General features: G+C 48.4%; 9 protein-coding genes across 10 annotated transcripts; 4 read left to right on the top strand and 5 right to left on the bottom strand.

Annotated features, from left to right (window-relative positions):
• The first annotated feature begins 1697 nt into the window (after positions 1-1697).
• On the top strand, positions 1698-2798 carry ONS95_001378 (uncharacterized protein). Of its 2 annotated transcripts, XM_058494575.1 has the most exons (4): positions 1698-1752; positions 1808-1894; positions 1958-2212; positions 2265-2798. In XM_058494575.1, exons 1-4 carry the CDS (start codon positions 1714-1716, stop codon positions 2625-2627), a joined length of 744 nt encoding a protein of 247 aa, XP_058354882.1. In that variant the 5' UTR covers positions 1698-1713; the 3' UTR covers positions 2628-2798. The 2 variants fall into 2 exon arrangements, with proteins under 2 accessions (XP_058354882.1, XP_058354881.1); XM_058494574.1 differs by having other exon boundaries at positions 1746-2212.
• Positions 2799-3065: 267 nt separating this feature from the next.
• Positions 3066-4671, bottom strand: ONS95_001377 (uncharacterized protein; the record flags this gene model as incomplete). The annotated part of the gene is made up of 4 exons (XM_058494573.1): positions 3066-3561; positions 3643-3887; positions 3936-3991; positions 4107-4671. The coding sequence occupies 4 exons, from the start codon at positions 4669-4671 to the stop codon at positions 3066-3068; spliced, it is 1362 nt and encodes a 453-aa protein (XP_058354880.1).
• A 3921-nt stretch (positions 4672-8592) lies between these two features.
• Positions 8593-10881, top strand: AGL1 (alpha-glucosidase maltase). Its single transcript, XM_058494572.1, has 3 exons — positions 8593-9307; positions 9366-9498; positions 9553-10881. The coding sequence occupies exons 1-3, from the start codon at positions 9236-9238 to the stop codon at positions 10683-10685; spliced, it is 1338 nt and encodes a 445-aa protein (XP_058354879.1). The 5' UTR covers positions 8593-9235; the 3' UTR covers positions 10686-10881.
• On the bottom strand, positions 10869-12939 carry SSZ1 (Hsp70 protein that interacts with Zuo1p). Its single transcript, XM_058494571.1, has 3 exons — positions 12730-12939; positions 12546-12672; positions 10869-12493 (listed from the first exon to the last, which is right to left on the bottom strand). Exons 1-3 carry the CDS (start codon positions 12869-12871, stop codon positions 11056-11058), a joined length of 1707 nt encoding a protein of 568 aa, XP_058354878.1. The 5' UTR covers positions 12872-12939; the 3' UTR covers positions 10869-11055.
• Positions 12940-12988: 49 nt separating this feature from the next.
• RRP40 (exosome non-catalytic core subunit rrp40) lies at positions 12989-14608 on the top strand. Its single transcript, XM_058494570.1, has 2 exons — positions 12989-13309; positions 13358-14608. The coding sequence occupies exons 1-2, from the start codon at positions 13115-13117 to the stop codon at positions 13892-13894; spliced, it is 732 nt and encodes a 243-aa protein (XP_058354877.1). The 5' UTR covers positions 12989-13114; the 3' UTR covers positions 13895-14608.
• Positions 14609-14766: 158 nt separating this feature from the next.
• Positions 14767-15506, bottom strand: ONS95_001373 (uncharacterized protein; the record flags this gene model as incomplete). Its single annotated transcript, XM_058494569.1, has 3 exons — positions 14767-15041; positions 15105-15289; positions 15364-15506. 3 exons carry the CDS (start codon positions 15504-15506, stop codon positions 14767-14769), a joined length of 603 nt encoding a protein of 200 aa, XP_058354876.1.
• A 309-nt stretch (positions 15507-15815) lies between these two features.
• On the top strand, positions 15816-20400 carry ONS95_001370 (uncharacterized protein). Its single transcript, XM_058494566.1, has 2 exons — positions 15816-18552; positions 18599-20400. Exons 1-2 carry the CDS (start codon positions 18359-18361, stop codon positions 20280-20282), a joined length of 1878 nt encoding a protein of 625 aa, XP_058354873.1. The 5' UTR covers positions 15816-18358; the 3' UTR covers positions 20283-20400.
• ONS95_001372 (uncharacterized protein) lies at positions 16141-17064 on the bottom strand (the record flags this gene model as incomplete). The annotated part of the gene is made up of 1 exon (XM_058494568.1): positions 16141-17064. One exon carries the CDS (start codon positions 17062-17064, stop codon positions 16141-16143), a length of 924 nt encoding a protein of 307 aa, XP_058354875.1.
• ONS95_001371 (uncharacterized protein) lies at positions 17340-17615 on the bottom strand (the record flags this gene model as incomplete). The annotated part of the gene is made up of 2 exons (XM_058494567.1): positions 17340-17409; positions 17476-17615. The coding sequence occupies 2 exons, from the start codon at positions 17613-17615 to the stop codon at positions 17340-17342; spliced, it is 210 nt and encodes a 69-aa protein (XP_058354874.1).
• Positions 20401-21719: the final 1319 nt, after the last annotated feature.

Genomic DNA, 21719 nt, shown 5'->3' with positions numbered 1-21719 from the left:
CCTGGGTAATACCAGGCTGGAGAACCGAAATACCGACATCGAGATGCTGCGAATGTCGAGTGCTGATATATTGATGTTCAGCGGGTTAGAAAGTCGGATAACCGCCAGACATCTACTGGTTCCGGATCTGCCACTTGAGAGCTCAGCGTTAGAACACAAATCCGAAAAGCTGCGGATTAGCGAGAATGTGGTCCCAGGATGGTTTGTCACTGACCAGAACAAGAGATTGGCAAATTCATCGGTGCCACCGCACCTCCAATAATGGAAATTTGGAGAAGTGGGTATTCATCATGTGAAGCTGACGTTGGGGGAATGACTGAGAAGGAAAAGGTTGGGAACCTTATGTTTGATAGCTGCAAATACTGACACCTATTCAATAGTTCATTGTTGGATTCAGCGCTGCTGTCACGACAGGGTGATGAGGGATCGCAAAGCCGTAGGCGTTTGGCTTGATGGAGCCTGGATTGCAGAAGAGTGTGGGTGTCGCAATTCTCTTGCTGGCCGCTGGTGGATGGGTACAGGGTGAGACAGACATGGGGAAGTATGTGTTCTGGCCGAGACAGTGCGGATGAGCTCTGGGTACAGAAACTTGAGTCATTGGAACAAAGAAGTGTGAGGACGAGAGGATGGAGTGGTGGGCATGTTCAGGCACCTCAAGTGGAGAGGTATGGACGACGGAATATGTACAATGTCGGTGAGAATGAGGATAACCAGTGGGCGGTCAAATACTTCGTAGGGATATTGCATTGGTGGTGGGATGTTGCTGAAATGGCTCGTCGAGCCCTAGGTTGCAAACGAAACGTCTACAAACGGGGCTCCCGGTAAGACACCAAGACAACTTCAACCGAATTTGATTCAAGCAGTCATCTCAAGGAGCCATATGATTCCAGCATCCGGAATCCAAGTGATACATCTCTCTGGTGCCTTGATTTATTGGACCTTGAGTCCTACTACTTTTTTGAGATTTCCAACTTCCGCGATCCAGCTCCCGTGGCCCGTCCATTGGAGCTCCCATGCAGGCAGCCATTCTGGCCTGCACCGCCCTTTCAGCAGCCAATTGATGATCCCTGAAAACACTGACTGAGACATCTCTCGGGGTGGAATTAGGCTGGACTTGCAGCTAGACCAACGAACCGGTCTCCATGTGCCAGCATACCAAGAACATGAACATCTCGCTTAGTGGACGGCGTTTGTTTACTCATCCCTGCCCCTGCTTTTGGTTCCCCTTTAAGTTTAAGGCATGCTTAGGGACATTGTCGCAAATCGAATTGGAGATTCCAAAGTGATGGGAAGGTTCTGACCGCTTCTGACACCATTTGATAATCTTTATCCTAGTTGTGGGGGTTGTCCGTCTTGGGCTTTCCGTTCGCCTCTGAATGCGCATTCCCCTCCGAAAGGGCGTTGTTTCCCGGCCCTCTGCATACACGTCTGCATGAAACTCCTAATTTCTGATTCGTTCTTCAACTCTCTATGCAGGACTATCACGGGTGTTCGGGGCATGGTTCCTTTGGCGCAGCTTCATGATGGGACAGCAGGACAAAGAAGCTTTTGGGGACCATGAGACAGAAGCTGCAGAGACGCGTGAAATAGTCTCCGGAATAATTGTCGTGTGTCGTAAATGATGTGAGTCACTTCCGCAGCTCAGGATATATAGAAGTGTCGCCCTGGCCCAAGAGCTGTTAATCTAAATCTCGTCAGCATTGCAGATCCAAGATGGAGGGCCCTATCCTCTTCGTACTGTTTACCACTCCTGTAAGTGCACCTTGGTCTTACCGAGCAATCATTCATCTAAATGACAATCTTCCAGGATCTCCACTTGCCGCACCATCAAGAAGTATTCTCTCAGGAGAAAGCAGGAAAGCTCATCGAGGCAGTCACGCGTGTCCAATTGAAGGTTAGTTGATATGCTCATTCCACTTGCATAGGCGCCGAGGTTCACCATTTTAACTTTGCTCAGAAGGTCATGGAGACTTATGGCAATACTTCAAGCGATGTAGAAGCCTTGCTTGATAGCCTATTGGGAAACTCCATCCGCGACTTCAAGTCCCGTATCCCAATCGGAGCGTATCCAACCGTTGGTGTTCGAATGGGCCAACTCATCGTCAAGCAGCTACTCATCCAAGGACACAGTCGCGCGATGATCGAATCCTACTTAAAAGCTGCGGTCACGATTGCGGGACGAGGAAATCCGCTGTTTGACCCTACTATCAAGGCAGGCAGCATACTCTCCAATGTCTTAGCAAATGGTACTAACGTCACACCAGCTCCAGCGAAAGTCTTTTGGTTGGGGCGACCTCTTAGGCGCACAAGCTACCTGCCTTAAATCCCTCCCACTTAGCATATTCTTCGACCTCCGATCCAACGACACAAGCCCCGAGTACCGGGACGTACACGCTTATGCACAGGTCATGGGTGCGACCATGGGAGCCTTGCTGGAAACCTACCTCGAAATATCCCACGAAATGAATCAACCACATGATTCGGGCAATGAGATCAGAACCACGACCATTGCTGCGATTGAGGCTTGGAAGGAACAGGGTCCGGCTGGCGTGTTGATTCATAACTTGAGTTGGGACAAGAAGACTTCGGATGCTTTCTTTAGTGGCTTGTTGGAGGGATTTTATTAGCTGATGGTTGAGCGTTGACCATTTGGGCTTCACCAGGCCTTGAAATCCTGAGAGCCTGCTATTGGGTGGCAAATATCAGCCGGATTTTCTTTCTGCGACAATGAGATTGGGTCCGATGACAGGACACGGGAGCTACCTTAGCATGAGCAATTGAATTGATGAAATTCGTGGGGCAGATTTCTTGCGAGAATTTGAATTTTGATATGAACGAGAGTGATGTTTTGAACTTATCTACAGTCTTGTGTTTCCAGCTGTTTTCTGACATATTTACATCCTTCCAATCGTGAGTCTCCCACCAACCTCGAACAGGCATGAAATGAATGAAGTTTCGAAAGCACCGTCAACAAAATCTGCTCGCTAACCGTCCTCCTCCCATGTACAAGTTTGAGTTCCTCGAACGATGTTTCAAGTATCTCACAGCAATGATGCCTTCCTCATTTAGGTTGCTGTAAAGGTCGACCCAATTGGTCCGAACTTGATGTTCGAATAGGTGACAGAAGCACCCGGGGACTGAGCCTCCACGTCAGCAGGGACACCAGAGGTGGTAGCACACGATCCACGCTCAGCTCCTGCCCCAGTTTTGTCAATGGGGTATGTTGAGTCGAGCCAAAGCATATTGGCGTAGTGATCGTCCCACACGGACATGACGAGGACCATGCCTGCCTTTAGAGCTTTACCCATGCCCTCCAAGCCACCAAGAGTCTTGAACTTGTAGTTATCTCCGAACGCAGCCTTCTGTGCGTCGCAGAAGCTGTTGGTGATAGAGTTACCTGTGACGTTGGGAATGAGGGACTGGGAGTTGGGGATGAGCTTGTTGTTTTGGACGTAGAATCGCTTGATCTCGGTGAGAGGATCGCCAATGAACTGAGTGACAACTGTGAACTTTTGCTTGGTGTCGACGGTCTTCCCTGGACCGTAGAAATTTTTGTCACCCCTGTTTACAGAACATAATTAGTTCTGGTCTTCAAGGATAAAGTTATGGCGAAATGCAGGGGAGAACTTTAGCAGAACTTACATGCGGTAAGAGTTGAAGTCGCATCCATCGGGATCGCATACCCCTGCGTAGCGGTCGGCAGAGTAAGTACCGCCGCAGCTATCACCATTGCAGATACTCTGCGTAATTGGATTGCAAGTGTGAGGGGTGTAAGCAGTCGAGATTGAGTTTGCTTCCCAGACATCCATTTCTGCGCAGCATGAGCCATGGTCTCCCACGCCAGCATTGGGGTCGTTGCTTGATGGCTTCCAGCCAGCAACATTTGCCTGTAGGGATTAGCGATGTTGGTTGATAGTACACGTTCAAGCACTCACCTCTCCGTTGATAAACTTCAGATCACGAGGGCATTGAGCATCGCAGTAACCAGTACCTGGAGCCAAAGAGTTAGCGAAGCAGACCTATCAAATCATAATCACACGTCTCGGAATTCCCACTACGACAGAATCTCCGCAGCTTAGATGTGAGAAGGAAGGGAAAGAACTGACCATACTTGGCTCCTGCCTTATTGTTGGGGTACTTGGCCATTCCACCGTCCTTGTCCATGGAGACAAAGTAAAGGGCTCCATTGAGGCCACAAGGGAGGTTCGAGAGATCAACATCGAATGAGAACTCCTTGTTTAACAGACTGAACATCTGGTACGAGGTATCAGTCTCCATGAGGTACAAGCGAGAACCGATATTGGTTGCATAAGATCCCTTGGTGACAAAGGTGAGCTTCAAAGAGTTGCCACTGGCAGTAGCCCCGTATGTAGCGGCGTAATCAGCACCCTCGAGGGCGCAATTGGCTGCACAGGACTTGTTATCAGGGCATAGTGCCGAACTCCAGGTATTTCCGTCGTAGCAATTGGTGTAGCTTCCACTCTTCTTGTCGTGAACCCATCTCCAGTTGGAATCGATGACGACCTTTCCAGTCTTGGATGTGCAGCTTCCTTTAGCGGTACATGTCTGCCAGGTCATGCTAGGATGCGTCTCCGTCTGTTGTGTGCCAACTTGCTGGCCACGCACGACTGCGGCGACCAGCGAAGAAGCGAGAGCCAAACTGCGATACATGATTCCAGAGTAAGTAATGAGCCGATTTGAGGATCGATATGACAGATGAGGAAGGATATTGTGGCCCAAGGAAGGGGTTTATATATCACCTCGAGGTCGATCCGTTTCGCGGCATGGATCATCATTGAATGAGCTCCGGGCGACAAGACGGTTCGACGGCAGAGCTGACCTACAGCCGTAGAGATCTGCTCGCGCTAGAAAGTATATTGCATTCCCGGCTCAGCAGTAACACAATATGCTGCAAGCTCCGCCTGTCAGGATGTTCTCGCTTAATCCACCCTGAATGAAAATCGACCCATAACATTTTTATGCGCTCATTGCATATTGCCTGTGTGAAATTGGTAGAAAGAAAAAGCGATACGGCAGACAAAGAGCGTAATGATTCAACCAGGTGACTTTGCAAAGGGGGACAGTAAGTGGAATAGTTGCAAGTATTTCCAGCCAAAGTTTGTGAACCGAGGAAGAAAGAAAGTCCATCGAATCATGTATGCTTTCTGATTTAGGAATTTCGGAGCGGAAAGATATTGATCACCAGGACGACTGGGATCCAGACCAGCTGTAAGGGGAGAGCGGACCGAAGATGGGTTCGAGGGGTAGGTGAAACTTCCCCGCGTTTTCCAATCTTCGACCCTGACTGGGCTAGCAGCCATATCTACCTCCTGACAACTCATTCGGGGGTTAGACGGCAAATAATGAACAAAAATCCGACTTTTGAGGTCTATCATGCATTGTGAATGCCTGAAATTCACCTCGAAGACGAACATTAGATGATATTGAAGTTGCAGACAGAACTTCGGAGGACCATTGTGTCAATGCTTGATAGTCAAGATGCTCCATTTTGTTCACCATATGCGTGTAGAATTCAAACTGATCCATGCAGACCTGATGTTCTTTTCGGCTGTGTACAGTATCATCGCTGCTCGTCTTGGTTCAGAGCTAGATTTACACAGTAGACACTTGCCAAGAACTTTCCACCCCATAGGTCGAATTTCAATGAGATCAAATGAAGCTAAGGAGAGATGCTCATCGAGAAGTTATACATTACTTCGTATATGGTGCAAGAGCAAATGACACTCTTCTTGCATGCTCAGCCATCGTCCGAATACCACCAGGTTCACGGAGACCAGTTCCGATTGAAAGCTCATTGTCGAGAGACAATTTCGGATAATCGATATGCCAACTAGGCAGCATTCTAATATAGATTCGGAGGATTTACGGTCCATCTAAGCAGCACTCAGTCAATGGTCTGAAACAAGCGAAGTCGTCAGACAGATGATCTGACATTCCGTTTGGGAAGTCATGGCGAGTCAGGGGACAGAACTAAGTCAACTCGAAATAGCCTCAACAGGTACCGGAAGGCGATCATATTGCCGTGCAAATCATTGTTTTCAATCGCCTAGCTGATTGCTCATGAAGGTGGGTTGTGCTTGTTGATCTGTGGTTGGGATGTCGTTGATGATGCGGGGTCGGCATATTGCCTGCATGATGCGGTGGCATCGGCAGATTTAACGTTTGTGGAGAAAATATGCCATATTGGGTTAATGAACGGGAAATTAGTTGTTTGGTTTTCGGGGCATTGGCGCCACTCATTGAAGATCTGCTGTTGGCAATTTTGACGTATTGCTAAGAAACTGAGGCAAGGCGTTCTGTAATCACCCCGTCCATATCCGAGTATCTCATGAGATGAGTATATTCTACCTAAATTGACTTGACTTCTGATCAAGCTTCTTCACCGCTTGATAACCAACTATGGAATTAATTGGCAGAAGCTTAATCGGATTTGAACTCTGTTTGCCTCTACCATTATCGGACCGTGGGTATTTCCACACGATGTCCATGAAACTGCTCTTCAGATCTAGACGCTGATTGGATAACAGTAAACTCTTGCATTAATGAAAGAATGACACTACTCACCCACCATATTCTTTCCAGCCGAAGCAACGAGTGCAGCCAGTTTCGTTTGATGCGAGCATCCAGTCGGGAACTCGATGCTGCACTTCCCAAGTGCCAGGGGTTGCACCAGTTAATCTATTTCGTGCACGAGTGCCGGGTAATACCCCAACCCAAGCACAAGACGAGTAAGTATCACGGCTGAACCTCAGACTCGGAAGATTTCGAAGGGACGTGGAAATGGAAGCACTGTCGCCGACATTGCTCTATGTGGGTCAGGTGCTCTTTTTGTCCAGCATAGATCGACTTGCCTTGCGAGGAGATGGACAACCAGACCTCGAAACTTGTAATTTTTGACGAGCAAGTTTTAATTTGTACAGTGTGATACTTTGTGATTTGCTGCACAATCTGAAAGTTTAAAATTCGAGTTTTGGGGGCTGGATCTCGGGCCTATGAGGGCCAGCCTGGTAGTCCTCTTAAGCTTTGGGTCGAGTGCGTTGAAATGAGGAGACGACACCGAAAGTACCTCTGGTAGCGAGAAGTAACGAGGCCCCACTAATTACCGCAATGACGAGGTACCGAATACTCGATAGATGTTGGACTGTCAGAAATCAGCGTATGCAGTCGGCAATAGTATTATGTATTGCTTCACACACTCCTCAAGGGTTTTTTGAGCACGAAAATCTTGAGATTCTACAACCTACAACACTGTGACATGTTCACCCCATCCTATTCGTTCCATGATATCCAGATTATCCAGATCTCGATCATTCCCCAAGCGTAAACCTTTCACAAGGCTCTGACTCGAGGATGTAGCAGGGGCGGATCTAATCCCTCGCAGGCAATATACGGAGTGACCCTACCCCGCCCGAACAATATAGACATTCTGCCGGATTAATGAAACTTACGACTACATCGACATGCGTAGTACGACGCTGGATCACACATAGGATAGAACGTTGAAGTCATGAACGTGCATCGGGAGAGGTCCTTCATTAGACTGTCTTTGAGCCAAGCAAGGGGTTTGTGGACGACTTCAGGATACAGTACAGTCCATGAGAAACACATGACTTGAGAAAACGATAATTGTAGAGCGAGATCTAACTGCTCCAACATGTCGGAGATGAGAGTTTCGTTAATGGAAATGACAACATGACGAGTGCTACTTATATATCTCGAAAGCGGCCCTCCTGAAAAGTGAGTCACTGATGTATCAGAAGGTAAATCAACGTACACTTAATAATGTCCTAACTTTCCATGGTGTAATAATCAAATGCCGAGCTTACATCACTGTACCGCTTACGGGTGTCTGGCACATGGGAGTTTCCAATATTTGGACTGTACGAGGAACGGTAGCCGTACTTGTGAGTCAACCACACAATACCGAAATATGAGATCGAATGCAGGAACTCGATCGAGGTTCCTAGATCTAAATCAGGTACGATCAGAATAAGAGGAGAACAGTATTAGCGCCAATAAATATTCTAGATGAGAGATAACGAGTCCGATTTGCCATAGTCCCAGCCTAGAGCTTGATCCAGGGCAGTGCGAGTTCAAAAAAGTGATGGGCTGCCGTGCAAGCCCAAATCATGTTTGGAGTTGCTCAGATCTTTGAATCAGAAACGAGTTCGATGATATGATCCTACTGCGATATAAGCAAAGAAACGAAACTATCATTTTCGAGATTGAACTGATGATGATGAGCCTGCCCATTCATCTTGTGGCGACGTCAGACCTCACCTGAGCATCAACTCCTTTCGCCGCCTGAAGCGGTGATGATGAACACAGACTTTTCACTCATACAGAGCATGTAATAAGAGTTCAAAAACTTGCCAGAGGCCCTTGACTCGGCTCAGATATATGCGTTCCGCGTACGGACGACAACTGTTCCATCTTGGATGGTTCCTGCCGGAGATTGTCGTTAGGTTCCACGAGCCTTCGATCACGACAGTGAAACTTCGTCCAGGGAACATCAAAATGCGACTAGAATTTGCTGCTCTACATCTTACAACATGTGACACAACACAAATATTAGTCCGAATCTGGAAGTGCGGGGAAGTTGGACACATTGTTAACCGAGCTGCTGTCCGCCCCCCCTTCTACCTCGCTTAGGACAAATCCCAAACAACAAAGAAATCCGGCCCTCATTCACAAGCGCAAAGACATTCGCTCTTGCATTCCAAACTTTCTACAACGTTACACATAATCTTAGCACACTCAAACGACCCCTGACATGATGATCTTCCACCGACACTCCCCGCAATATCACGTGATCACAGGCTTTGTGGCGCGCGGGACGATCTGGTGATGCACGAAACCCCTCGAACCTAGGCGTTGATTGGGCAGTATGCACTCTTCCTGCAGAATGACCAGATGACAGGCATCCAACCGAATCATGGGATATACTTCTGTTGTCCGGTGGGCCATATTCGTACCCCACAACTTCTTGAGTCGTGAACAAAGGGAAAGGAGAGTAGGATTCAAAACCACGCTTACTATGCGCGCCAATAGCTAGCCTCGGTACGACGACCAGCTATGTCCGAGCTTGAAAGGTCAACTGGTCAGGCGACAGAACAGAGGTGTTATAGATATATACACGATATATTGCTTCATTTCATGGCGGGGCTGTTTGGTTCTATTATCCGCAGCTTCGATTCGTGCCTTTCCTTTCGAGATGATGCTTCTGTCTCTAATCGCCCTGGCGGCGGTCCCTGGTGGAAATGCTTTACTGCTGAGAGATAATGTGGTAAGTATCTTATCCACGTGCCATCTATGTACAAAATGAATGCTCACTGTAATCATAGGGGAGACTCCCAGCTCTGGGCTGGAACTCATGGAATGCATACCACTGCGATGTTGACGAGACCAAGATCATGTCGGCTGCCAACCAAGTCGTCAAGCTCGGCCTCAAAGACGTAGGCTATGAATACATCAACAGTACCTTCCCACTACTATCCCATATACAAACACCATCACTAACTCCAATCTCAGTTGACGACTGCTGGTCCGTCAAGTCAGGCCGCAACAAAACCACCAACCAAATAATGCCCGACCTCACCAAATTCCCCAGCGGAATCACAGGCACCGCCTCCAAAATCCACTCCCTCGGCCTCAAAATCGGCATCTATTCCAGCGCCGGCACAGGCACCTGTGCCGGGTATCCTGCCTCTCTAGGTTACGAAAAGACCGACGCTGCCACTTTTGCAAGCTGGGGAATCGACTACCTCAAATACGACAACTGCTTCGTGCCCCAAGAATGGAACGACCAGTACGCGGCCTGCGTACCAGAATTCTCAGGAGGTCCTTTCCCCAACGGAACGTGTCCGAATCTGCTCAACCCCGCGCCTAAGGGCTACGATTGGAGCACGTCCAACTCGACGAAGCGGTACGAGATCATGCGGGATGCGCTGCTTGCGCAGAATCGGACTATCCAGTACGCGATCTGTAATTGGGGTCTTGCGGGTGTGGATTCCTGGGGAAACGGAACGGGAAGCTCTTGGAGGAGTACGGGGGATATTGAGCAGAACTGGGGACGTACTGTGGAGATTCTGAATCTCAATAGTTTTATGCTGAATAGTGTGGATTTTTGGGGGCACAATGATGCGGATATGTTGGAGGTTGGGAATGGGGACTTGACGGATGCGGAGTGTAGGAGTCATTTTGCTTTTTGGGCGGCGATGAAGAGCCCGTTGATTATTGGGACGGATTTGGCGGTGCTGAAGAAGAGTTTGGTGGATGTTTTGAAGAACAAGTACTTGCTGGCTTTTAACCAGGATGACGTGGTTGGCAAGCCTGCGACGCCGTATAAATGGGGAACGAATCCGGATTGGACTTTCAATGCTACGAATCCGGCGGAGTATTGGAGCGGGAGGAGTAAGGAAGGGACACTTGTGTTGGCTTTTAATAGCCTGGGTGCAAATGCTACGAGGGAAATCAAGTGGAACGAAGTTCCCGAGTTGAAAGGTGGGGATAAGTGGATGGTCACCGATATTTGGACTGGTTCAAGCCTTGGATGTGTCAAGGGAGGAATCAATCAGACAGTTCAGAGTCATGACACGATTGGCTTTATGGTTGGTGAGCAATGTGGAAAGGGTTACTTGAGGACCATGAACAGGCCGCAGTAGATTTGGAAGGGCATTTACACTTGCATGGTTCGGTATCCGGTGCATGGTAATGTTTCTTTTACTCAAGCTTGTGGATGCGAATTAGCACCTTTCTTCGACCCAGTTAGGTGAAGAGCAAGCTGATAGCAATGAGACCCAACGAGTATGGAGAACACTGGTTAAGCTAGAGAAGAAAACCTTGGTGGCTTCGTATCAAAACTTTCCATTTTTGTTTCCTCTCTATGTAATGCCCAAGCCTTCACAAACGATCTATAAAATGCGGCGCCAACGCAACGCGACGCAAATCTCCTATCATGACAGCGATCTAAGCTCTAAAGCCCAGCGCAACGAACAATGCACTCAAATCACATCTACATCCAAGCAGATAAGATTATGCCGACAAGTTTCCACGGACTCCTCCTTTTCCCCCAACTTCCCTACATGTCACTGTAACAGCGGCATCACCTGCAACGTTGATCATGACCTCGACCTTGCCACCCTTCTTGACACCCTTGATAGCTGCTTCGGCTAGCACGTTACCGACCTTCCAGACCTTCTCGCGAACATCCTCTGGCTCCTCGTCGCTATCGTCTGAGTCGCTATCATCACTATCATTCTTCTCTCCGTTGATCTTGGCCTTTGGCTCGGCCTTGGAGACCTTAATGGATGAACCTCCCTCGACGATCTTGATCAGTACATCGCCACCCTCCTTTGGTGCGTTGATGTGGATTGTGCGGCGAGCGGGCATGGCAGTCTCGGCGGAGATGATTGGTTGGAACACTCCCTTACTCTCGTCTCCAGTGATAGCGAGAACACCAATAGCATGGCTGAGATGCTTGACTGTTGTAACAGCGGGATGGGTAGACTGCTCAATGTCCTCCTTGTCGAATTCTTGAATCAAGCTGGCTTGCAGAGCAGCTCCTCGTGCTTGTAACTCGGCTGGGTTGATAGCGGTTGGTGTGGTGGATGGAGCAAGGATGGTTGTGGTGGATGGGAAGATGTTGGCCATGTTGGAGGCGATCTTTGGTGTGTGGGAAGTTCCTCCAGAGAGGATAACCTCATCGATGTCCAGAACATCAAGGCCAGCCTTCTTAACAACACCCTCGATGAGACGGTTGAATCCCTCAAAGACCTTGCGAGCAATCGTCTCGTACCGCAGTCTGTTGATCGTGGATGCGAAATCAATACCCTCAGCTAAACTCTCAACACTGAAGTTGGCGTTGGTACCAATGCTCAGAGCTCTCTTGGTAGCCTCGGATTCTTGCTTCAGCTTCGCCAAACTGCGGGCATTCTCTCGGGGATCAGTTGTATTCCACTTAATGAACTCCTTTGAGAAATGATCTTGCAGAACAGTGTCGAGGTGTACACCTGCAGTATCGTAATCGTGTGCGGTGGCCAAAATAGTGTACATTCCACCTCTTGAAGCAATAACTGCCACATCTGATCTAGTTCCACCAAGGTCTGCAACAACCACAATCTTGTCTACTACCTTTGATTCGGGGCGTGCATCGTATGCAAGAAGAGCGGCGACTGGCTCGTGAATGAGTTGGAGAACTTCAAGGCCAGCATCGGTTGCAGCCTTTGTAAGGGCGGCCTTTTGCTTCTCGCTGAAGTTGGTTGGGATGGTGATTACGGCAGAGTTGACAGTCTTTCCAGTGTAATCGGAGGCAGACTGAGCAAGACGACGGAAATGGCGAGTGGCAATCTCGGAGATTGTGACTGTTGATTCTTCGTCGGTCTCCTTGTCGTGGATCTTGAATGCGATTGTGTCTTCGTGAGCGATGGGGTGGGCAGAGGCGTGACTGTGGGTGGGGTCTATCGACTTGAAGCTATCCCCGAAAGTCAGCAATAATCTTCGAAACCTATACCAGTTTTCCATACTCTTGTCCCAAATAATCTCTGAAGTACGCAACAGTGTTCTTGCCATTGCGGATCAGTTGTGCCTTGGCTTGCTGGCCATTGTACTCCTCTCCGTCGACATACGATAGAATGGAAGGGATTTGACGATCTGTGAAACATGTTAATAACTACTCGAGTGTCCAATTCCATCCAAAAATCCACATACCTCCATCCTCGTTGGCAATAACCTCAGCCTTGTCTTCGGAGGTGGTGAACGCAATTGAACTGTTGGAGTTTCCGAACGAGATTCCAATGGCGTGACGCTCTGATGGCGTCGTGCCATTCGTTGATGCACCTTCAGCAGCCATCTCTGCAATATTATATGTTGCTTTAGAGTGGTGGTTGGAGGTAGTTGCAGAAGTAGTCGGATTTGGGAAGTTTGAGGTTATCTCCAACTTTTTTCTTGCCCACCTTGCCTGCAAATCCAGAAATTCCACGCTAGCCAATAGGAAGCTTTTTTGCCCCACTTCTCGCAAGGCTGAGAGCAACGTCCTCGCAGCCCTTGGGAATAGCCTCAACATCTCCAAAAACAGCTGTTATAGCACTTAGATATGGCAACGCAGACATTTGTGCTTCCAGGCCAGCATCTGGACCCAGAATCCCTCCCATCACACCCAAAGTTACCGCTGAAACTCGGTCCTGGCCTACGGCTCATCCCACCAAGCACAATTACATCCACAGTCGCAGGACAGCTATGTACAGATAGAAGGAAGAATGCTGTTTGGGTAGAGTTCAATGGCAGTCGCGTATGTGCACCTGCCCATATTCGATGTATATAGCTAATAGCTCTGTAGTATATTCCTACAGTCGGCGATCTGGTAATAGCAACAGTCCAGAAATCCTCTGTCGATGTTTACTTCGCGAGTCTGAGTGACTACACACCCAACGCCTCCCTCCCTCAACTCTCCTTCGAAGGTGCAACCAAGAAGACCCGGCCGCAGCTTTTCTTTGGGTCACTGGTGTATGCGAGAGTGACATTGGCGAATAAACACATGGACCCAGAGCTAGAATGCGTATCCTCCTCAACTGGAAAGTCAGAAGGCTTGGGCCCATTAACAGGAGGCATGCTATTTCCAATATCTCTGGGTATGGCAAGGAGATTAATGTTCTCAAAACCTGCGGAGCAAGGGAACTTGGTGATTTTGGAAGAGCTGGGGGGAGCAGGAGTTGCATTCGAGATTGCCGTGGGACGAAATGGAAAACTTTGGGTGGATAGCAAGAATATCAAGACTACTTTGGCGATTGGGAAGGCTATACAGGAGGCTGATGAGAAAGGACTGGATGTTGATGCACAGAAAAAGCTGGCGAAGAAGGTGGTCAGAGAATTATGATCTGATTGCAGAAGTTTTATGTCTTGCGTTTAAAGGGCTTTGTGGCAGAATACCATGGTACAAGAATGGGCATACTCAGGTTCGAATGGGTAATTTTTCTTGCAAGTGAAATATGCTGTTCGGACGGAATTACCACGAGCTACGGACCATCCTGTACCTGGTCAACAGCGTGATGTCTTCCCGCTGCGCTCAATCTTTTCGAGGTGTACCATTTCTCAACCCGACTCAACCGCTGCGACTCCGATGGGCAATATAAGGAGTCTCTAATCGGAGAGATCTATGTGCAAGATCGGATGTATATGATAACTCTCGTCTTTGTATGGGTGGAGCATTTCGCATCATTGGGGGTAGTGGTTGAGCGAGTTGAAATACTATGCCTTGGATGCTTTCGCATAAGCTCGATTGGATTTTAACACAGACTTATGGGCAATTGCAGCCGAAGTTGCAGTCGATGTTTCTGTGCTCGCAATTTCGAAAAATGCGAGTAAATATAAACAAAACATTGATAAGCGAATGCCATCCACCAGGATTCCCTCAAGGATTGCCATAAGAATACCAGCAGAGATTTCCGAGATGAAAGAAGCTCTTGAACCCGAAACAAAAACTCCGGAAAGCTTACACATGCTCGAAGTTCTAACACGCGTAGAATCCTGACAGATAATAAGCTAATAGAGAGCAGCGAGAATCGGCAAGCCAGAGCGACGGAGAATTACTTTCACTTCTTACACTTTGACAGATTTAGATGCTCCATCAAAACTTTTCCCTTAAGATGTGTGATACGAGATATTAGCTCTACGATTAACCAGCGCACTACCAATAAGCAAAGATCACAACCCGTATTTGCAGAGAAATTAAATGACCACCCGACCAATCTAGTTGACCCACCACTCACATCCAAATGGAACAAGGCAGTTTATAGCCGCCTTACGTAATTCAGGCTTGTAATGGGGATTATTCTCATCAGGATAGTAGCACTGAGAGCGATATTCCTCAGCGGCTTCATCAGAATTACTAGCAAAATGTCTGCCAGCGTAATCAACAGATGGAGGTCTCTCCCAATTCTTGGAACTTAGTTTCGCAACGGCGAGGTATTGGAGTTGCGACTTGAGGCCGAACTTTCCGTTGGGGGGAATGAATGTTGCGTAGCCTATGTGGAAGTTGTTAGTGGGTTGTCATTGGGGAGGGAAGGGAAGGATGAAAGAGGAGGTACCGATCTTGTTGCAGTTTGAGTTCCAGACGGAGAGATCGACTATCACGTCGCCGTCACGAATGGCAGCTTGGTATCCAAGGTAGCAGATGTGCTTGTCGATTTTCGCTGGTCGTAGTCTTGAGCAGTCGATCTCTCCTAAGCCACGAGGAACGATATGAGTAAAAGTGTTAGCAGGAACGATGGGCCTAAGGCCGCTGAGTCAGCCGCCGCCCGCTCTTAAGGCGAGGCGGCCATAGAACTAGAGAAGCAAGCCTTTGACACATTACCTTTTGCCCCGTTACAAAAAGTGTGTTCGAAGGTGGAGAAGTCAGTGTTGGTGGAGTGAGCAGATACGGTAGAGCTGAAGAGGATAAGTAAAGCGGTGATGAGGAGAGATGCCGTGTTTGCTGGAGTGAGATACATGGTGTTGAAAAGTGAGTGGACCCTTGGGTTGTATTGACTGTGATTTTGAAGATTTCTTCTCAGAGGACGATGATTATGCCTTGAGGCAGCTCAAAGTGTTACAAGCTGGCAATATATAGAATATGACAATCTACTCTCCTCATTCCAGAAGTCTTTTGTGATTCATTCTTCACCCCTTTCTTTAGGCATATCACCTTTAGACAGGACCAAGTACGTCGCAGTCATCAAAGAACCAAACATTCACGAGCAAGCATTCGGAGTTGGTGATTGGGCCCGAAAGGCAAACAACAACAAAGAGAAATGGCCAATAGGATATGCAACAAGGCTTTATTTATTAATAGCATCAAAGCCTTCCTAGTAATAAAAGCATGTGATACAGCAAAATCGATCAACAGCACTTGCCCTTTCTGCTCGGTTTTGGAGGTTCAAAGACATGAAGCCGCCAGCTTCAATTGTGCCATCACTCACGACGACCAAATGCTGCAAAATTTCGAACATCTTGATTAATTTACAGGAAAGCCAAAAGGATATAAAATAATATATCACGAAGGAGGATCGATCAAATTCAGGACGCTGAATCGTCCTTCCGTCCTTGTTATCTGAATTGTCCTTAAGGTCTGGTTGTACCATGTTATCATAGTCCTATCTTAATCGCCTCCCTCTCAATCGCTTCGTTGGCTAATTTCAACTTCTCCGTCAATGAATACCTTTCAGAAGCAATCCTCCTGAGCACACCTGCGGACACTGACTCTCCCCGCTCAAAAGCTTCTATTGTGAGCCAGAAAACCTCATCTTCCAGAACCTCCATCTGCTCATGTATTTCAAGAAGCATGCACCCTGCTTCTTCATTGTATATTTCCAATTTTGTCGCAAAGTCCACATCTGCTAGCCACCAATCAATTATAGATGTTTCGATACCGTCTCTGACAAGAGCCGAACAGTTTCTTCCTGAGTTCACACAAAGCTGACCAGCAAAATATTGCACTGGCGCTCTGGCTCCAAAGCATCGACCAATTGCTGCAAAATAAAGGCCTCTATCAAAATTTCCCAAATTCTTGGTGCCATCCCACATGCCTTGCTCTAAAGAGGATGTATCGTCGGCTTCGAGATCGATATATCGCTCAATACCACGGTCTAGAAGAACGCGAAGGGACACAACGTGGGCGACATACTCCTCGTTAATTTCCCAGTCGAATAAATATTCGGATCTGAAGAGATCTTTGTCCTCCGGCCAGACCAAATCCGCCGCTGAATGGTAGGGTGCTGGTACTTCTGAATGCGGAACATAGATCAAAGCGATCCAGACATCTTCTGCCCTCTCCTCTCTATGCTTACATCTGCGCAATGCACCACTAATTGTTCTGGAGAGCTTGTCGCTGACTGACACAAGAGCTGTCGGTTCTGGTTCATCCTTGTGCTTGTGGTGATCGTTGAACTCTTGGTAGCGCTCTTTAAATGACAGCTCTCTGCGGTGAGCTAGGCCTTTGCCACAAACTAGACCGCCAGCGCTGCTGTGTGACCAAAATCTCGAGAAGAACTTCCCTTCGACACTGGACATTGCGTTGACTCTGTAATGGTACTCTCGATTGCTGGTTGAGGTTGGAGACTTCCCCAGTACCCTCTGAGGACTTCCGGGGGTAGAGAGAGGATGATTGTCGTGATGTACAATTCTTTGATGTGTTTTGCACAACCTGTGCGGCTCGAGTTGGTGCTCTTGTAGTGTAATGGGTAAGAAGGAAGACGTGGTCTGGAATTGCCTACTGTACTGAGTATTTTGATCGTGATTTTCGACGTGCGACAAGAAAACGAGACGAGGTTACGAACATGGGAAATCTAGGCAGCGAGCTCACGGCAATGAGGGGAGTAGAATGCCAGAGTGTTGTATAAATAGGAGAGTTGCAGCCTGGGGAATCAGCTGACATGGGCAAAAATGATGACGTTCCCGCTTACAATGGAATGAATAACTTACGTCTCGACTATGCCTTCAACAACTACTATCTGGACCACTTTGGACTGGGCCATCAAAGAGAAAAACCGATACGTCCAATCTGGCCGATGAATGGAAGACTTCGCAGGTCCGTCATTGTCTTTCCTACAAAAGCCTGGCATGCCTCTTGAATCGCAGGGCTCGAGGGGCGGGAATCGTAGCACTTACTCATCAGTGCACTTGTAAACGGTGTCAGCTCATCTCAGTTTGGTATCTCGTGCTGCACCAACGATCATTTCACAGCCCGGATACCCTGTGCCAGGCCAAGGAAGATAGATTGGGAAGTTCCCTCTTTCACGTCTCATCGCGAAAAGTCGCGGTCTCCATCCAGCGCGTCTACCCGGGCTTGGACCCACACAAGCTTTGGCTGAGACACATCATCTCTGACCTGTCAACATCGAAACAGCAACAAGACTATTCAAAAGAATTCATAGACTATTCACAGCACATTTTCTGTCTCCTTTGGATCCTGAACTTTTGCTTCGCTTCGGCCAGCTTTCCGTTCATCTTATGAAAAGCCAACAAGCGTGGTGGACTGCCAAGTAGTTTCAATCGTGACAGAGATCCGGCATCATCTCCTCGTTGGACCGGGGCAGCATGGACGCTTGCCGCGAAATGGGATCTTGGGGGTTCCAGCAGGTCGGATCAGGACAGGAGAACAATCCACTTGATCTTGATACCGCTGTGCCGCTCAGGGTAGGCTCGATGTGACCACTCGTGCCAGGCTGATGAGGTAGGGGTCTTGCTTTTTGTTGCTCGACGCGTTTGTAGAGCTTCCTTTCTCTATTCGTGTTTCTTTGTCCCTCTTTTCTCCTGTCCTAGAAGTGTTCGATATACGGAGACAACGTCCAATTTGAGCAACGAAATGGCGAGAACAAATCCTACAGTGAAGTCATCTTCGAGGAAGCGGTGCAGCACAAGTGTCGTGACTCAAACTCCACAAAGGGATCCCCATCCCATACTTCCTCCGACGCCAGAGTGGAAGAAAGCCCGCGCTGCATCCGAAGCACGGAAGCAGTTGAAGAGGTCAAGAACTTCAATTGAGGATTCTAGTGCGAGGTATGCCTCTTCTGCCAGCTAGCAATACATTTCCTTACTCGCGCAGTAGCCAGAGCGAGTCCATCCGATACAGGAGGATACTACCGCCTCGTCCGAACTACATATTTCCATGCAGACAGACACGATCTCTCGATCCGCCTTCTATTGTGCCTCAAGTCGAAGATGTATCTCCAATGTGTAATAGTCAACCAGACGAGAACACAGAACAAGATGAACTCGATACATGGTCACCCAAACGGCTACGATCTCGGAGCTCTCAGGTTGGACAAGGCATGTACACTGAACGAGAGGATGACAGCATGGACGACTCGGATGGAAGTTCAGAAGATAACGAGAGCATTGTAGATGCAGAACCATTGGAAGAGAAAGAGTACGACGTGGAAGCGATAGATGGCGAAAGAATTGCTCCTGGCGTACACGAGTACTGGATCCGCTGGGTCGGCTACCTTGAGCGGACCTGGACTGCCTCCACAGACTGCTTTTGTCCTGACTTGATCGCGGATCTGCGTGCTGTGCAGGGCGCGGATCTTAGGGCGGCCAAGTTTTCAGGAAGAGAAGAAGAGGCTGACGTTTTGCAACGACTAAGATATGCGGCGCGAACCAGAGCAGAAGATGACAAGTCCAAGCGAGCTACAAAGTCACACGATGCACACGACGGCCGATTCCAGGAGGTACTTTCTCAACCGATCATGGACAGCGTGGAACACTCTGAATCTTCAGGTGACGAACATGATATCAAAAGCGAGCCTGACCTCCCACGAGATGCTCGAGCAAACACCGCCTGGCGAAGACTTGGCTCTACTGAGAGAGACCTGACGAACAGCTCGCAATACATAACATGGTATCGCTCCGAGCCGATAGATGTCGATCAGCACGTCTCCCAGAAGAGTAAAATCGAGCTGGTGGAGGCATGGAGAGCAGATACCGTGAGTACTGAGATGGAGGGTTTGGATGACGGATGGGATAGCCCTGAAGCTGCACTCCCACAAGCAAGGATAGATCAGAAGCTTGATGTTGACATGCAATATACAGCAGCACATGACAGCCAGAGTTCTGGTGGCCTGCCTTCTCCGCTATCTGCGAGCTCGAGTTCTTCTGCACACAGCCATGGTCACCCAGCAACAGCGACAATTGGAACTAGCACCACGACCCATACTTCAGATGAATTCGGAAGTGACGCATATGAAAGCACGAGCACTGCACCCCAACAGGCAGAGCGGAACGCAGCAGAAAGCGAACTTCGCTCGATATCTCTCTTCATAAAGGAAGCCGTGGATATAGGCCACGGAGACTTAGCTGCTCGAGCCATCTTAGGTGCCCGCAGCAATACGCCCATCAAAGACGAAGCGGAAGAAGCACGCAAACAACGCAAACGCAATTCCGAAAGAAAAGTTCAACGTCTTCTGGACGATGCCTCATTCGCCGCAGCTCCCACTCCTCTCTCCCCTCCCCCTAGGTGGCTGCATGATGCATCGGATAGTAGGACGTCCAATCATTCCACGAGTGCTAGCAAGAAAGATCTGCTCAGAACCATGCGCGAAGATGCAGCACGAGTCGAGTCGATCAAGAAGGTCAATTTGAATACTTCACGTCGTCAGCTAGATTCCACCAGCCCAAGATCGGTCCAAGAGGTGGTGCGACATGCGAAAGTCCTCGCGGTTCAAATGTTGGGGCCGTCACAAACCCACCAGCAATTGAATATGGAGACTCGGAGCGCTATTTCGGGATGAGATGGACATGACTGGGAAATTTGCGCTGTGTAGGTAATTTGGAGAATTCTTACGAGCATTGGGAGTGTGTTTGATATCGAGGAGTTTTGGCGGAACTGGCGTTTAGCGAGGAATGGTGAAGCTCGACATACTTCTATTCATATTATATCTGAACAGAACCCCATGATCAGAGAGAAAAAGAGAAAAATTCTCCAAGCAGAAGTGATGAATTACGGCAACTTTATCATCAACAAACCGCATACATCCCCCTCAAATCACCCCGCATGGAAAGGATCCAATCCCACCCCTATACACGTGACATCCCCAATCTCATCCCTCCAATCCCTGCACCAAAGCACAACACAGCATAAACGCCATCAAGGCCTTGTTTCGATTTCCCTCCATCCCAATCCCATTACCAAACACACACGATCTCCAAACCCCAGGTACAGCATAGAAACAAAATCCTCCCATTGTTCCTCCTTTCGCCTATCCAGTCCACTCTCCCGTCCCCTAGTGAAACAAGCTCCTCCCGCCCAAAGCCCCGAGGCGGACGAGGATCTCAAAACAGACCAGGCCGCTTTTTCGGCTAGCCCCAAACGCCACGGAAACATTGGAGGATTGGGGGACGACGTCAGAATCGGCACCTTAGACGGTCTTTATTTGCGAGGGATGGATGATCGGGATATGGCAGTCAGTATTGGATGACGGTAAGATGGGTTCAGCCGGGATCAAATTTTAAAACTGGTTTGAATTCCGGGATTTCCCCTTGGGGGTTTTGTCGGGAATTCGCCGCTTATGGGAATAATGCGGTGTCTGGAGATGGTAGAGATAAGGTTAGGGTTAACGTTTTGTAGGAAGAAGAGATGGCGGTTTGGTGTTGGGTTTGAGCTGAAAGTCTGCTCTTTGACACGCGGACTGACACTGACACTGACGGTGAAGTCAATTGAAATCGGCGCAAGTCATCTCAACTTGACTTGTGACAATTGAAGTCGGATGGGTGTCAATGCCATCTGATGATATCCGAACTCTACATTTCGTATGTCAGACTGAGTCGTGACGTCCAAACCCTGAAACAGTATTCAACGTAACCATTGCCATCTGAACAGAACAGAACAGAACACCAACCCACTCAACACAACACAAACTATACATGCGATGCGATTGCAGGATATTTCAACGAACAAAGAAAAAATTGAATATGCTTACATACAAACCCCCGTCGTAGGAAAAAAAGGTCTCTACAGTAAAATCCCCGTAGATAAAAAGATAAGATTCGGCAACCATCTACAACAAGAAAAAACCACCACACCACAGCCATGGGATCAACCCAACGCCCCTCTTTCGATCCTCCCATCCCCTTCCTTCCTCAAACCGACAGATCTGACTGCAATGTTCCGTTCCCGTAGTGCCCCTTCCACAATAAAACGTACAACACATCCATTACATAACCCATCA

This window comes from Cadophora gregata, assembly GCF_030347475.1.
Source record: "Cadophora gregata isolate MNR1 chromosome Unknown scaffold_10, whole genome shotgun sequence".
NCBI lineage: Eukaryota > Fungi > Ascomycota > Leotiomycetes > Helotiales > Ploettnerulaceae > Cadophora > Cadophora gregata.
Note: the sequence above shows the minus strand (reverse complement) of the source record. Positions and strands in the feature narration are given on the sequence as shown.